The 15,109-nt window shown below is 39.0% G+C and overlaps 1 protein-coding gene across 2 annotated transcripts in view; it reads left to right on the plus strand.

The window, feature by feature from the left end:
- Positions 1-1,744: 1,744 nt before the first annotated feature.
- Positions 1,745-15,109, plus strand: part of LOC119743237 (calsyntenin-1-like) — a 77,372-nt gene continuing 64,007 nt past the window's right edge. For both annotated transcript variants that reach the window (XM_038219641.1, XM_038219642.1), the window contains exon 1: positions 1,745-1,976. In XM_038219641.1, coding sequence (XP_038075569.1) covers positions 1,844-1,976 — 133 coding nt within the window. In that variant the 5' untranslated portion in view covers positions 1,745-1,843. The remainder of the gene's footprint in view (positions 1,977-15,109) is intronic.

Raw genomic sequence — 15,109 nt, forward strand, 5'->3', positions numbered from 1 at the left:
TATTTCTACTTTCCATATCGGAGCTTATACTTTTTTATTGAGGCAAAATTTGCATTCTTAATTTAATTAGGAATATACAGTTTTATCAAATCTTAAATTTGTCTTAGGAAGCCACTTTAGTTTATCTTTAATTCCAGTGGTCAAATTATCAATTTCTGCAAGCCCAATATCATTATAAAAATATCCACTGAATAATTTATTGAGAGATGTATCCAAGTTGCATGCATTCATAACGCTCGGCTACTCCCAACGCTTCATTAGAGCTCATAATTTTCACCGAAGGTTACCCAAACATTACACTGGACTTCATGTCGGTGTTGGTTTTTTTTCATTAACAGTTGGGCGGCCTTGCGAAGGTTCGAGCTATTGTGACGGAGGTGGCTGTGGGAAAATAGACCCACACAATAGAACATTGCATGTGAAAAAAATCACTGCCTGTAAAATCCTGCGGGGGAAAACACACTATTACAATGGGGTTTTGGATTTCGGTTTTCTTGCTATATAAAAGGCGGTGGTGCCGGACGAAATTTGCAGAAATTTAGTTTGGTTGAAAGAGAAAGTGTGACAGTCATGCCATTTTTTCCCCCGAACTTTTTTCTCTCGTTTTGACAGGATGATGTGTATGTGCGCGGCAAATGTATGCATCTTTGTGAATGATGCAGATGGTTATCATCAGATTATTAATAGGATCATATTCATATGTAATTTATATCAAATATCAAACGAAAATGTTTTTCCATAGTCTTTGTTCTGGTATCAAGTTGGATTTACTCTCATTTCTACCTCCATGGTTTCTCCATGGTAAGCCTACGTTTTGATCCTTGTCGAAAGCAATTTGGGACGGATACAATTATGTTTTCGTAGATTCTGTTCAATCATGAAATGCAAAGGTATCAGAACTTTTTCACATGAAATCCCCCTTTGACGTCAGAAACGGATCTAACTGGGAGTAAGGCACACCTGTTTTTGTTCTTTTCAACGATTTCGGTTTTTCCCCCCCAAGTTCCTTGTGTGCGGGAAACCGGAAACCGGTACTCACTCAACGGTTGATTGGGTATGGAAAAACGCAAGTAAAGAATATCTATCAATGTAACATCAAAAGCATAACATTACATAGTACAGAAAGTGACAACTCTCAAAATTACGAAATCGTTAACAAATCAATCAAGATTTGCGATCAAAAGAAAATAATCAGGTGCGCTTGTGTTGTCGCACAATATAAGGATCTTACTTTTTCTGCGCTTACTCCCCTCTACGCATAATCTGAATGACGTGTACGTAGCAATCTGCATTTGAAATTTGTGACAAACCTCTCCTGTCTTTCCGGGTTTACACATTTTTGAGCTGTCAAGCTTTTGTTTTCGTTACCCTTACTGCTTTGAATAGAAAGGAGTGGGTTTAGGCTTACGTCAAATTGTCACTAGGCTGTAGAGGAAACGACAATAAGGAAGAGCCAATCAATAAGAAAGGTCAACCACGCATGGGTAAAATCTAATGGAAGATGATGCTTGAACGCGAGTGAGGGGAAAATACTTGAATTGAATATGGAGTATTTTGAAATAACAAAAACACATTAACAGAGTTTAGAATCCAATATTTAATTTATTGTAATTCCTTATCCTCATATGAAAATTCACCCATTCTATACCATGATAAATACATAAATATAACTTACGAAACCACTTCGAGTTATATACACACCTCCTTGTTGAATGAGCTCGTCCATAACGTCACCTGTAGTTTGTGTCTATTTTGGGACCGACTTTCCTGAACGACATGACAAGACTGTGCGGCCATATTTTTACGTTGTGCAGCGACTTTGCCCGGCTGGATTTATAATTTTATGGTGAATATTTCACGAAGAAAACAACGAGTAAGAGGAGCTGAGGATAATACTGAGATGTTTCGAAGGAGTAGGTGGGCAGGTGGGGCCCTTTTGGTCGCATTATTCGCCCTAAGTGGGGTGAATTGTTTAGGTAAGTTGGCGAAGATTCGTCTATCGCAGTATCGGAATGGATGGAATAATCGGGCGTGCTACGCGCTGTGCTCTCGCGACTCATGTCCGCCTTGCTTCGCATGACTCAAGATCAGTCAATCCCGTGGAAATATTCTTGTCTTGTTATTTCTGGTCAAGGTTACTTAATATTAAACAAATGGATACAAATGGATAAATATGTTAATTGTTTGACCATCTCTCTGACATTTTTTACCTAAATTATAGCCACATCATTCATTACTCCTAGAACTAGTATGAGGCTCCACTACGTGGAGCCTCATAGTTCTAGGAGTAATCATTCATCACATTTCACTTTTTGTGGAATTAATTTTAGGATTTCAGTGGAAAATGTATTGATTACCATTACTAAAACACCTACAAAATCAACACTGTCATTCATGCCATTTGTATGAAAAAAACTTGATATTATATTTAAAGAAAGTATTACAAGAAATTGAAAACAAATTTAGAATAAATCAAATTAGGTTTTGCCCTTCACCGACGTTTAAACACTGTATACTCAGTGTGTTACCTCCCGAGTGAAAGATGGAAAAAAATTTAGACAGAAATTCTGTTGAAGTTATTAACAATAACAGTTCGTCATCTGTCATATGTAACACACTGAGTATACAGTGTTTAAACGTCGGTGAAGGGCAAAACATAATTTGATTTATATCACCCCGACGCAAAATTCCATCTTATAGAAATTTAAAGTAATTTCAATTTAGACAGAAATTCTGTTGAAGTTATTAACAATAACAGTTGGTCATCTGTCATATGTTCAGTTTTCACTCAATTATTGATGCTACAAAGTCTGTGGCAAGTCTTGCACAATTTGACATTTTTTCTGTTAAAACAAGGTACAAAATTTCAACTGATAATCAACGTGAAATTTGTGTTTTTTCAACAACCGACCATCCTCGAAGTAGGGCCCCCTCCGGTTTTACTAACAAAATGTATAATTAAATATGTTCAACAAATATAAGGCTATCATGAATTTAGGATAGGACCGAGTACATGCAGTTATTGTTAAAAACAACAAATTATGGTGTAAGAATCATAAGCATTTTGACAACAGAAACAATCAATGTTCTTGAGCTATTTCGTCATACGTACATTCACATTCACATTAACCTAACCCCTGAGAATTCATTTGGAGTACACTCAGTACAGTACCACATAGTATACTACAAAGTACTACAAAAATTATTAATGCAGGTACCCAAGTACTAGAAATACCTATGAGTGCTGTGCTCACTTTTTATGCTGAATACTACTTTTAGTATTTGTAGCTTTAGACGAGGTTTGGGTTAAATGAAAATGCAAGATTGCAACAATGAAGAAGTAAGGTCAGTAAATAACTTGTCTCAAAAAACATGGGGGAAAAGTTGACAAGCCACCTTCTCATGTTCTTGATTTGAATTCTGTATTGGTGACATCAATGTATACAAAATATCTTAATTTTGGAGAACTAGGCCTCCTACTTTTCAAAGGAAAAAGTACATGTAAACTTCGTTTTAGAGTTTTAAAATTCATAAATATGAGGATTTTACATGTGAGGGACAGTAGAAACTATATTGCAAGCAAGTGACATCAATGTGTACAAAATATCTTGATTTTGGAGAACTAGGCCTACTACTTCTCAAAGGAAAAAGTAAACTTCTTTTTAGAGTTTTGAAAATAATAAATATGAGGAATTTACATGTGAGGGCCAGGGACAGTAGAAACTATATTGCAAGCAAGTGACATCAATGTATACAAAATATCTTGATTTTGGAGAACTAGGCCTACTACTTTTCAAAGGAAAAAGTAAACTTCTTTTTAGAGTTTTGAAAATAATAAATATGAGGAATTTACATGTGAGGGACAGTAGCAACTTAGCAAAATTTTATTTCAACGTTTTAACAAATATCAAAACGGTATTATCTATTGAGCCGTTATGATTTCAAATCATCACTGAAGTGCCTAGTTGTTTTGTTCAATTGTATGCAGATTCACCACTTCTCTGAACGCTGCGCGCATCCATTGTGACTAGCTTTGATTTACATTTGGCCGGCCTCCAAGTGAGAAGTTTTTGTGTCATTGTTGAACCCACACACAGGGTCCGGTCCGGAGGGAACCTGTTTTGTGTCATGTTGGAACTCTGGTGGGGGAAAAATATTGTGTGTCTCAGTTATACACACTCCAATTAGAATACAAAGCTCAAAAGTCCATTTCGTCTAGTTTTTGAGCAAGCCCAAAGTTTTATCTGAATGGCTTGAGGTTGTTGTTTACACGTGTAGAACCCAAATTGCAACACGTCTGCACTGCAACATAAATTCCATAAATTTACATTTTACGTACATGTACAATGTACATACATGTACATTCTTTCAAGGGGCTTTGTTATCACCATGGTGATACTTCTACATGTACGGTATACAATGTACATGTACATGTATACGTTCATGTATGATAAATGATGCTGTACAAATGTATTGTGTGTTTACAAATACATGGCATGTACATGTACATAAATCCTAACCTCACCTAAAGCTACAAAATACTACTACTCGTACTAGTAAACTGTAGTATGAAATACTTCACTATATAACTTAAGGTTGCACAACACTCATAGTATTCTGTAGAACTCAGTTCTTTATCCCAAAGCAAAGGCTAGGACGCCAGGGTTAAACATGTCAGTATGTAGGCCCTACTTTTTATGAAATAAAGTCACTCTAGTCCAAAACAGCTAGGTACAAAGTTAAGAATGTAGCAAACTGATGCCTCAAACAAAAATGTTTACAAACTGCTCCTACAAACTAGTGTTTAGACATTCAAGGGTGACTAAAGGTTCCTTTTCTCCCATAACCCATTCCCACCTTAGGCTCAGGATTTCAAAGAAATCCAACACTATCCTCTCGTTTCTGACTAGTTTTATAAATTTCTGTTGGTCTAAAATTCCCATACTCGGAGAAGAAAAAAATTGTGAACAAATCAGCTGTCACATCTCCTGCCACATTGATGTGTTCTTTTAATTTAGACCGTGCGCCAATGGCGGCGATTTCCAAAAACAATTTGCAGAATCAGCAACAGCTGAAGTGACCCCTTTAACTGATTCGCCTCCACCCCCCTGACAGCTCCCCTTCTGCGCATCATTCCCTAATGGTGCTTCTCCTCTGAAGAAACAAATGCAGACGATAAATGTTACCAATGTTAAGAGCCTGTGACATGTTGCAGCACTTGGATGATTAAAGAGCAGAAATGTTGTGTCTCCTTGAATCGGAAAAACTGTCCATTAGAAAATCTGGGTTATGAGGAAGGATAATTTTTTAAGCAGGTTGTCCGTATTTTGGATTGGTTCCCAATGTGGAGTACTCTTGAAAATCCAGTTGGGTTTCAGGAGCATAGTTTCGAATATTTCTATTTATTTAAAACCATCTTTAATTAATGAGGGTAACCCATCCAGCAAAAGCTGATCATGATTCAGGGCACTCACATTACACAAATTACGTGTACATAATGTACATGTACATGTACACAAATTGTATTCATGTAGATTCATTCACCAATCGTACATATTTGTACATGTTCTGCAAATTATGGTATGGTTGTATGGTAATTTTGTATGGTACCGTAGGCCTACCGTAAATGGTCAGTAAAGTCTGATGTCCTCCTACCATAATTTTCACCCGCTTTGTCAGCTTAGGCTGTCCAGTTACCAGAATCTCAAATTTCATTTCCTGTGGCATATCTAGTATTTAATGGAAGATGGAATGGGTGGGTGATGAAATCCTTGATCATGTTTGCCGGGGTCGTAGTAAGGCTGTACGTTTTCCATCAGTGGCATGGAGAAATGGGTCAACTTATAATACAAACAGATCAATCGGGCGGGGAGGCCGGATTGTCGGGGCAAAGGAGAAGGGTGGACAGCATGGCGTCTTAAGGGCGGAAGACTTCGGATGAGAAGGAAATTTAGGGCAAGACTTGTAAAGCTGATCCCAGGGTGCCCTAAATTCTGTTCATTTGATTCAAAATGGCATTTTTTGGTCACCGGAAGTGGAAGTCATGTCATGGATCTGAACTAAGGGCTCCGTGTACAAATACCCCTTCAAGGGCCAGAAAAGGAAAGTTCGGGAAAACCTACATGTACAGGCCTACATGGAGACTGGTTCCTGGTCCATCCACTGCGTATTTTGAATGAATGATTCAAAGTTATTGGGGGGCGGGGATTAGTCTGGGAGCTACCGGTAGACCATTGAAGTTAAATTTGATTGACGCCTGACGCTCGCGCAAAGACGCTGTGGCTAATAACTTCAGCACATTCACGAAATTGTGCGTACTTCGTTGCGAACCAGTACAGACACATTCACGCTGTGTGTACCGTCCACGGAGCTCTCAAAAGTGGTAAAAACGTGCCCTATTTAGTTGGCCCACAGAGCCCATACAGTGGATTTAGCGCATTTATTGGTGTTGCGTGGTTCATGTAACCTATCCAATAGCTCTGCCAAGCTCACAAGTGACAGTCGTTCAGTCCGTCAGTCAGTCATCATGCAAAGAAGACATTAGGCTGGCCCTCTGGGACCAGCAAAAACCCTACATTACATATTCACAGCTCGCTGTGCTGGTAAGTAAAGCAATGTTGCCGTCAGTCAAGCGATGATGAATCACCAGTGTGAATTCCTGTTAGTCTGGAGGACGGCGATGTCACCGATGTGACATCAGAGGATGGGTCAGGGTGATTCAATGTACTTCTCCCTAGCCCTCCTGCTGGGCATGCTGGGAAGTATAAAGGGGAAGGGTGTTCATAGATTCTGTTTGTAATTCCATGCTGTGTTCACCTCGGGAAAGAACCATGTACTCCGAACAAAGAACATCATTTGGGGATCCATTGATCAGGTCTGGCCCACCATATCTTGATAATTCCTTCAGTGTATTGTACATCAATACGTGTACAATACGTGTACATTGTACGGTACTGTAGGCCTACTGTGTTCATAACATTTAATTGTGTAACAAGATTAATTCCTTAGCTAGGGGAGCATTTTATCAAATTACACGTAACATCAGGTGACTGTATTTTTGTACATTAATTTAATTTCTGCAAAACCTCTGGTGTTGGATTTTGGCAAACTGTACAGTTTATGTCATTTGAGTGAAAAATATCCATGTAAAACAGCCATGTAAAGAGCATGAAATTCCAGAAACAAGAGTTCAGAACACATTATAATTAATGTGCAGTTTCACTCAAACTAAAACAGGTGTACCGGTATCTGATAGTATTAGTAATGGAATAATAATCTGCCCACATGGACTGCATTACTTGTGCAATTGAATGTTGCCTTCCGAAGATTTTCCAAGCTTCTTCCAGGGTGATAGATAGCTTTACATGGTACATACATCGGTACTGTAGACCTACTGTGTTCATAATATTTAATTGTCTAATAAGATTAATTCCTTAGGAGAGCATTTTATCAAATTACACGTAACATCAGGTGACTGTATTTTTATATTACTACTTACATTTTGTAATTTAATTTCTGCAAAAACTCTGGAGTTGGATTTTGACAAACTGTACAGTTTATGTCATTTGAGTGAAAAATATCCATGTAAAATAGCCATGTAAAGAGCATAAAATTCCAGAAACAAAGAACACATTATAATTAATGTGCAGTTTCACTCAAACTTAAACAGGTGTACATGTATCTGGTAGTAATGGAATAATAATCTGCCCACATGGACTGCATTACTTGTGCAATTGAATGTTGCCTTCCGAAGATTTTCCAAGCTTCTTCCAGGGTGATAGATAGCTTTACATACATGTACATGTACATGTGGACTGCACATGACCTGCTGAAGGCTTAAATACTCATCGCCAGGGGAATGGCATTGGTTCATTCCAATCGTGAATGACATTGCTGCATTTCTTGGATGGGGCATGACTTTGCGTACCGGCAGCTCAATGGATGACATGTGTGCCAAAACATTCATTGCTCAACATTAGTTGTAACATTTTCTTCCATTGCCTCTGAGTATGTGCATGTACGCACATTTAAACTTTTTCTTTTGTGTACAAATTAACTGTACCGCTATTCGTTGTTTTATGCGCGGACGCGGCATATCACGCACATAGACAATCCGTTCAGTACATTTTGTACACAAGCTCAGATGAGTCGTTTATCCTTGTGTAGAGGATCCGTGGTTGAACCATATACCTTTTTTTTTCAGGAGCTTTCAACCACTATCGATGATGCGTAAAGAAAGATTCGTTGTGACAACCGAGTTTTGTATCAATTGATAGTTGGAAAATTTTGAGGAAAAAAAAACGCCAAAAATGGTATAAATCTAGTCGAATGCGACATTTGTGTTGCAATTTACCGCGAGCTACTCGCCCCTGACTGACTGCCTACGGCCCTGTCAAACGCCAATAAAAGAAGTCAAAATCAAAATCACTGACCGTAACTGATTGCTTGCTTGAATTGCCATGGCGACCACAAAAGGCTATTGTGGACTGACTTTGGGCGGCCTTATCGCCTGATTGATTGCATTGTCATCCAAGTATCATTTGAAGGGAAAAATGACAATTAAACAACTGTGCGTGCATACAATTACATAATTATGTACAGTGTACTGGCAAAATAAAAAGATTTATAATAGGCTGAATAATACTGTACTGCAGTAGTCAGTGCTGCACATGTTAGCCCCATAAATGTGGCCAATTTACTGGACTACCTCCGTAAATAAAGGCCACACTTCCACCATGTACAAAAACATGTCGAACTTTGTCAAATTTTGATTTTCACATTTAGGCTTAGTTTGTAGTTTATTTTTGCTTTAGAAGCATACTCACCCTCTTTATAGGCTAATCAGAAAGTGCTGCCTTTTTCAGATGTCTATTTTTCGTGAAATTTCCTGATTCGTTTGCACACGTTTGCGTATCAAAATTTCAACATGAAATTTCACGAAAATTAGACATCTGAAAAAGGCAGCTTTTTCTGATTAGACTATAGATACAGAGGGTGAGTATGCTTCTAAAGCAAATATAAACTACAAACTAAGCCTAAATGTGAAAATCAAAATTTGACAAAGTTCGACATGTTTTTGTACATGGCGGAAGTATGGCCTTTATTTACGGAGGTAGTCCAGTAAATTGGCCACATTTATGGGGCTATGCACACGTGTATGGACGTGTGTATAGTCATGCATGGACGATTATATCTCAATGAAGGCTACTTCTTAAAAAATTGCATCCATGGTTAAAATACTTTGAAAATACGGTACATTGTACATGTACATTTAACTTAAAAGCAAGGTACCGGTACATGTGTATGTAAGTCAGGCTACATTTAAAAAAAAAAAGGGGGGGGGGGTTTCCAAAGATGAAGTCATTGCTGAGTCAGTCATTGCATCATTGGTGTGCATATTGTGAAATGGAAAGTGCTTGGGTAATTATGCGTGTACCATTATTACTCAATTTCAGTTTTATTGATGAGGGCAATACAGGATGGGGAAATCCCAGTTTGTTCATACTTGTTGAAATTTGATTAATTTATAAGCCTAATTAATCGGTCACGTGTGGCAGTGCAATGTTGAGGGGATATTCCCATGACAGTACAGAGGAAAGAGGAAATTGATGCTCAACTGTTTCACTTCCCTACGATTCTAAATGTTTTTCTATAAATGTAAATCATATTTGTACTTGTCCTTTTTTTAGGGGGGGGGCAAAAAAAGAGGATTTTTAAATTTAGGGACCTCAAAAAACAGGTACATGGTACCTACATATGAGCAAATTATGGAAGACAAATTCAACATGATTTGTAACCATTTCTATCCATTACTTCCTGTATTTTGTGTTGGTTTCGTTGTGGTCAATCATCTGATCAAGTTTGCTTTCATGCTGCTTACGTACATTGTACAGTCATTTACAGGAAGATGTTCATGAATATCTTTCAATTCAATTCTATCATCAGTGTACAAAAATGTATACGATACATGCACATGCACATATATCTTTTGTCAGGTTGATTTTTTTTTGTCTGGCCACAGGCCCCCTACATGGGTTCATGACTGCTACACACAAAAGGGCTTTACAAATGTTGATGTGTTTAGTGGGGAACGTTGTTCATGACAATACACATTGTGTATACATGTACCCTATGATAAGAGAGTAGGCCTACAATGCATGCAGTACCCCACTTTCTGAATTCCTGTGAATTCAAAATTAAGCTCTTAATTGGCCTTCGAAGGAGTGCTGCAACCAGTTCAGTCATGTTCGCTGTATCCAATAACAGTACTGAATGATAATGGTTTTTGTGCGAAAAAAGGAACCAGACTATTTTTTCCTTCCAGCCTCGCTTTGGTTACGTTGATTTGAATGGGAAAAGTTCAAGATGGCCGCACCATGATAATGATCTATAGAAGCCGCCTTTTGTCAACTGACCAATTAGAACATGTACCGGTTCTGTACATAAAAGAAACAATCAAGATATTGGGCAAGACGCTGGCTCACACCTGTGCCCCACGCCTATGCCCCACGCCTGTGCCCCTTCCCCCACAAATGAATGAATAGGAAGCAGCAGACTAGAATCGACCCAATGAGTCACTGTCGTAGATCTGAAGCCATTCCGCTAAGGTTTCAGCAAACATCCGGCTCAGTGTAATTCCACCCACAAAAGACACCGACTCGTCATGACTGTCTTGTACCACATTAGCATCACCGATCGAACTGGAAGGGTGGTGTGTAGAGTGCGAAGACAATGACTAGACAATGGAGGCTTTGTCCGTAATGTCGCGGGAATTACCATACATAGAAAGATGGATCAATATGGCTGGTGGATGTGGCATCTTGTTGGCATGTGGGGCAATTGTCTTGAATGGAGTATTGATGTGGGAAAAGTTTCTTGTTTGGGTGGCCATAAATTATGCAGGCATGTTTAAACTTTTTCAGTACATATAGGCCTACTGTATGGGCTGAAAGTACATGTGCATGTACCGGTATGCGTATGTACAATACATTTTTGTGGATGTTTGTTGCGCTGTATAAAATGTACTTGTACAGTCCTGTGATATGTATGTTCTGCAAAACATGTATTGCAGCTCGACTGAGTTTTATTAAGAACAGTACCGTACCATGTCCACCAAAATCCATCACTGACTCTGCTTCACATAGGCCTAATGCTTCAGGAACAAATTCGCCAAAATCCATCTCAAACCCAACACTGCTATGGGTGGATTTTTAATGGACTTGGTAAGGCCTTCTCATGGCCTGTCTGCCAAAATCCCCAAAATGGGAGGATGGATTTTAATGGAGTTTGGATGGTTAAAGGGTTAAGAAAATGTTCAAACCTGCCAATGACTAAGTCCGTTTTCCTGTGATCATGTGCACATACGTACACGTACGCATGTACAACGTGCGTCATCTTTGTAAAACAATATTGGTTCGCTGGTTACAATGTAAATGTTTAGATCTTCAAAAGTGCATATTTCCAGTTTGTAATCAAATGCAAGTGTTTTTCTTCCCTCGAAGCGACCCTTCAACCCTTGTGGTGAAATGTAGAGTTCTTCACCATCAACCCTGTACTGTACGCCCCATGTATCGTATGCACGCACATCAGGCCCTGGATCTTACAAATTAGGATGGGTGATTCAATTTGGTCGTCACCCCGGGAGGCACACGAGATGAGGGGAGTGTAACGTGAGGAACCGGGCAAAGGGTCCTCTCACTCCCAGCCGCTTCCAGGCTGCATCTCTAGGCAGGACTGAGTTAGATCATGGAGAGTCTATAGCTCCATGGTTAGATGCGTACAAACCATCCAAATGTGCCAATATTGGTACATACACCGGTACCGGTAGTTCATATTTGTAATGCCAACATCAGAATTACCCTCGCCCCATCACTTATCCTGCAAAATCTGGAAAAGAGCTGTTTTAGCTAACCCTAACTCCCTCTTTTGCTAGAATGTAGCCTCAATCCTGCAAAATCCTCTAATTGGCTTCATGGAACATTTAGCCTCAATCCTGCAAATTCCTCCATTATTTCTTGAATATGGTCCGTGGAGAGGTGACCACTGCCTGAATCCTGCAAAACCCTCCGGCTATGACTGTCAGTAGCTGAGGCAGAGGCAGTGACATCCTGGAGCAGTGCAGAGGATCTCAAGTATAATCAAGGACTAAATTTATGCTAGGCTGAGCATAAACAACACAAGGTCCGGCCCAAGGATTTGACATAGTGCATCCTCCGAAATCAGCAACGCACTTTTGCCATGTAACCTCAATCCTGCAAATTCTTCCAATTTGCAAAAAGGATTTTAGAGGATTTGGGATGGTTAGGGTTAGTGTACATTCTTTTTTTTTCTGCTTGTAAAATTTGACGTTATTTGGCCATTGATACAATTTTGACTTTTTACATTGTATACTCTTTAACTTGGGGAATGAAGCCCCCAGAACAACTTTTTTGTACATAATATACTTTGTACGTGTACGTACCCCTTACTGGCATTTTTCTCAATCCTGCAAAATGCTTCAAAATCCTCTTTGTCAGTTGATCTGAAAAGGTGCGGGAAAATGCAAAACTCTTTTCATGTGTACAATGTACATGTTATATGTACCGGTACATGTACATTGTACATGTACATGTACATTGTACATGAGTATGTGTTCCTTATGATGAACCACAGATTACATACACGTACGTATTCAATGTACCAGTATGCAGACATACATGTACATGTAGCACAACTTTGCTTTGGCTGCTGATTCATTTTAAAATGTACCACAGATATGTCAGGCGGTACTTGTTTACATGTTTGTAACAAAAACTGACAAACAACCCACAAGTACTGTGCCACAGTTTTGTCCCTGGACAACCATGATTTTTTTTTGTTGCCCTACGGTATCATCCTGTTGCCATGGTTACCTATCTGGTGATTAGCAAGGATGCGGGGATGAGTCATTTGGGGCCGCGCATAATGAGATTTATCAGCACATCAGGTAGAGAGAGCTTGGATACGTGAGGTCACCTTGGGCATGGCGGATGAGTTCGGAGGATGCGCTAATTACTTACAACGTAAAGCTATAGTCCATCATTTATAATTAGTGCATTTTGTTCGTTTGAAGCAACAAAAGTGTTCAAAATCTAATGAAGGATACTGAACAACTTACTTGATGAAGTTTCAGCTCAGCTTCAGCTTTATATTCCGAGAAAAACAGCATTCCTAGGATCTCAATTTCAAATCAAAAGTTGCTAAATCATGTTTCGAATTGTTTTGAATTGCAGCTTTTACGCGATGTCGCGCACTGATCTGACGAATTATAGCAACCGCGCGCGCCTGTGCGTCGTTCCAATGCTTGTGCGCGCTGCGCCGAATAACAAAACGAACTACTAATTTAAATTTTCCTACGGTGCTTCTTAAGACGCACCGTTGGAAATGCCTTCTTTCGTTGATTTCTTCAAAATGAGAGCTTGCCAGAAAGGATAATTTCACAGGGAGTTTAGTCCCCTTACTATCTTTCAACCAGTATGTTTTTCAACAATAATTACGCCGGTTACTTTTTTGGATAGCTGCAAATGATGGACTCGGGCTTTAAGGATCAAAGGAGACTTAAGCCTATGCCAATAAAATTTTGGTTTTAATTAATTTTAATTTTGGTTTCAATTGTGTGTTTATCTTTCCCATCTGGCCTTGAGATCTGGGGTCAGTTTCGGAGAGCAGCTGAAAGAAACTATTATCATTACATGTAAGCAAATATGTTTAAATCTATTTATTTAAGCAAAAACGAAAGACAACAAATCCCAAACAGCATTAACCAAACAAGCAGTATGTACTGGTATACCGGTACCTCACATGATACATGTATATTTTTGGTTTGTAAGGCCAAAAAAAAATAAGTCGGTCTCTGGTCAGCGCGCGCGTCGATTTTAATTATGCGCGTCGATCTTTTTTTTTTCCAAAATGTTCTGCGGTAGCTCCAACAGCGCCCTCTATTTCCGTACCTCCTCAATTTTTTTTACCAAAGAGCACCAAGGAATGGGAAAATGATCGAAAGCACCAAGGCAAATTATGGAGGACACCAATGTACATGAGGACACCAAAAAGCAAAATAGTACCCACCTTGTCTGTACAATCCAAGCTTGAAGAAAAAAAAAAAAAAAAAAAAAAAAAAAAAAAAAAAACCGCGTGGCCGCGTCAATTCCGGAACTTTGGTCTGACCAGAGACCGAATATTTTTTGGGGGGGCCTAACCATTGAAAAACTTTTTTCCCCTGCCTTTAAATTTGTTTTGGTTTGGGGGGGGGGGGTATCTGAGCAAAATTCTGTTCTGTTTACTCCATGTACATGTATCTGAAAATATCTGACTGCATTTTTGGACATGTACATACATACATGTACATAAATTTACTTCATTTAACAACTAACAAAGAAATTGAATCAAAGCAAATTTCTGCTCTGTAAGCTCCATGTACATTGTAAATGCCCTGCCAGGATTGAATTCAATCTTTGAAATCTGAAAAATATCTGATTGCAGTTTTGGACATTGCAGTTTTGGACACTACATTTACTTCTTTTGCCAACTAAAAAAAACAGAAGGTAGTAGCATGAATTTTTCACTGTGATTTTCACCACTACGCAAACTTAAACAATCCAACTGCATTTTGGATAAAAAAAAAAACATCTCGGCTTGGGTTCAACTGTTTCCAGATTGTTTAGTGTCAACATCTGGCCCTTGAGGCCTCCAAGATGGCCGCCTGGTTCTCGCCTACCACCTCTCATCTTCGCCGATCAAATTTATTTTTGCGTGCCGCTTTCCAAGTGACGAAACTACCAGCTTTTCCCATCAGTTTTGTCAATTGTAAGGAGACCCCGAGCCACCACTGAGGAACAAAAAACTAGGCCATGGCAACGCTTGAAATTGAATCCATCAATGTAAATGTTGATGTTTTTTTTTTCATTAGTGACGCTGAGCGTACTGTTATCTTCTTTCCTGGGCCTTCGTGTACATGTAAATTCCACTGAGGCTGACAGGTACTGTCGGCTTTCGATTCATCTTTCAGAAAAACAGATGTTGTTTTTTGCTAATCCTCCTTCCCAGTTTTTCAGTTTCCCATGGTTGAGCACTGCCATTGATTGATGGTCCT

This window comes from Patiria miniata, unplaced genomic scaffold (assembly GCF_015706575.1).
Source record: "Patiria miniata isolate m_02_andy unplaced genomic scaffold, ASM1570657v1 HiC_scaffold_6, whole genome shotgun sequence".
Lineage (NCBI taxonomy): Eukaryota > Metazoa > Echinodermata > Asteroidea > Valvatida > Asterinidae > Patiria > Patiria miniata.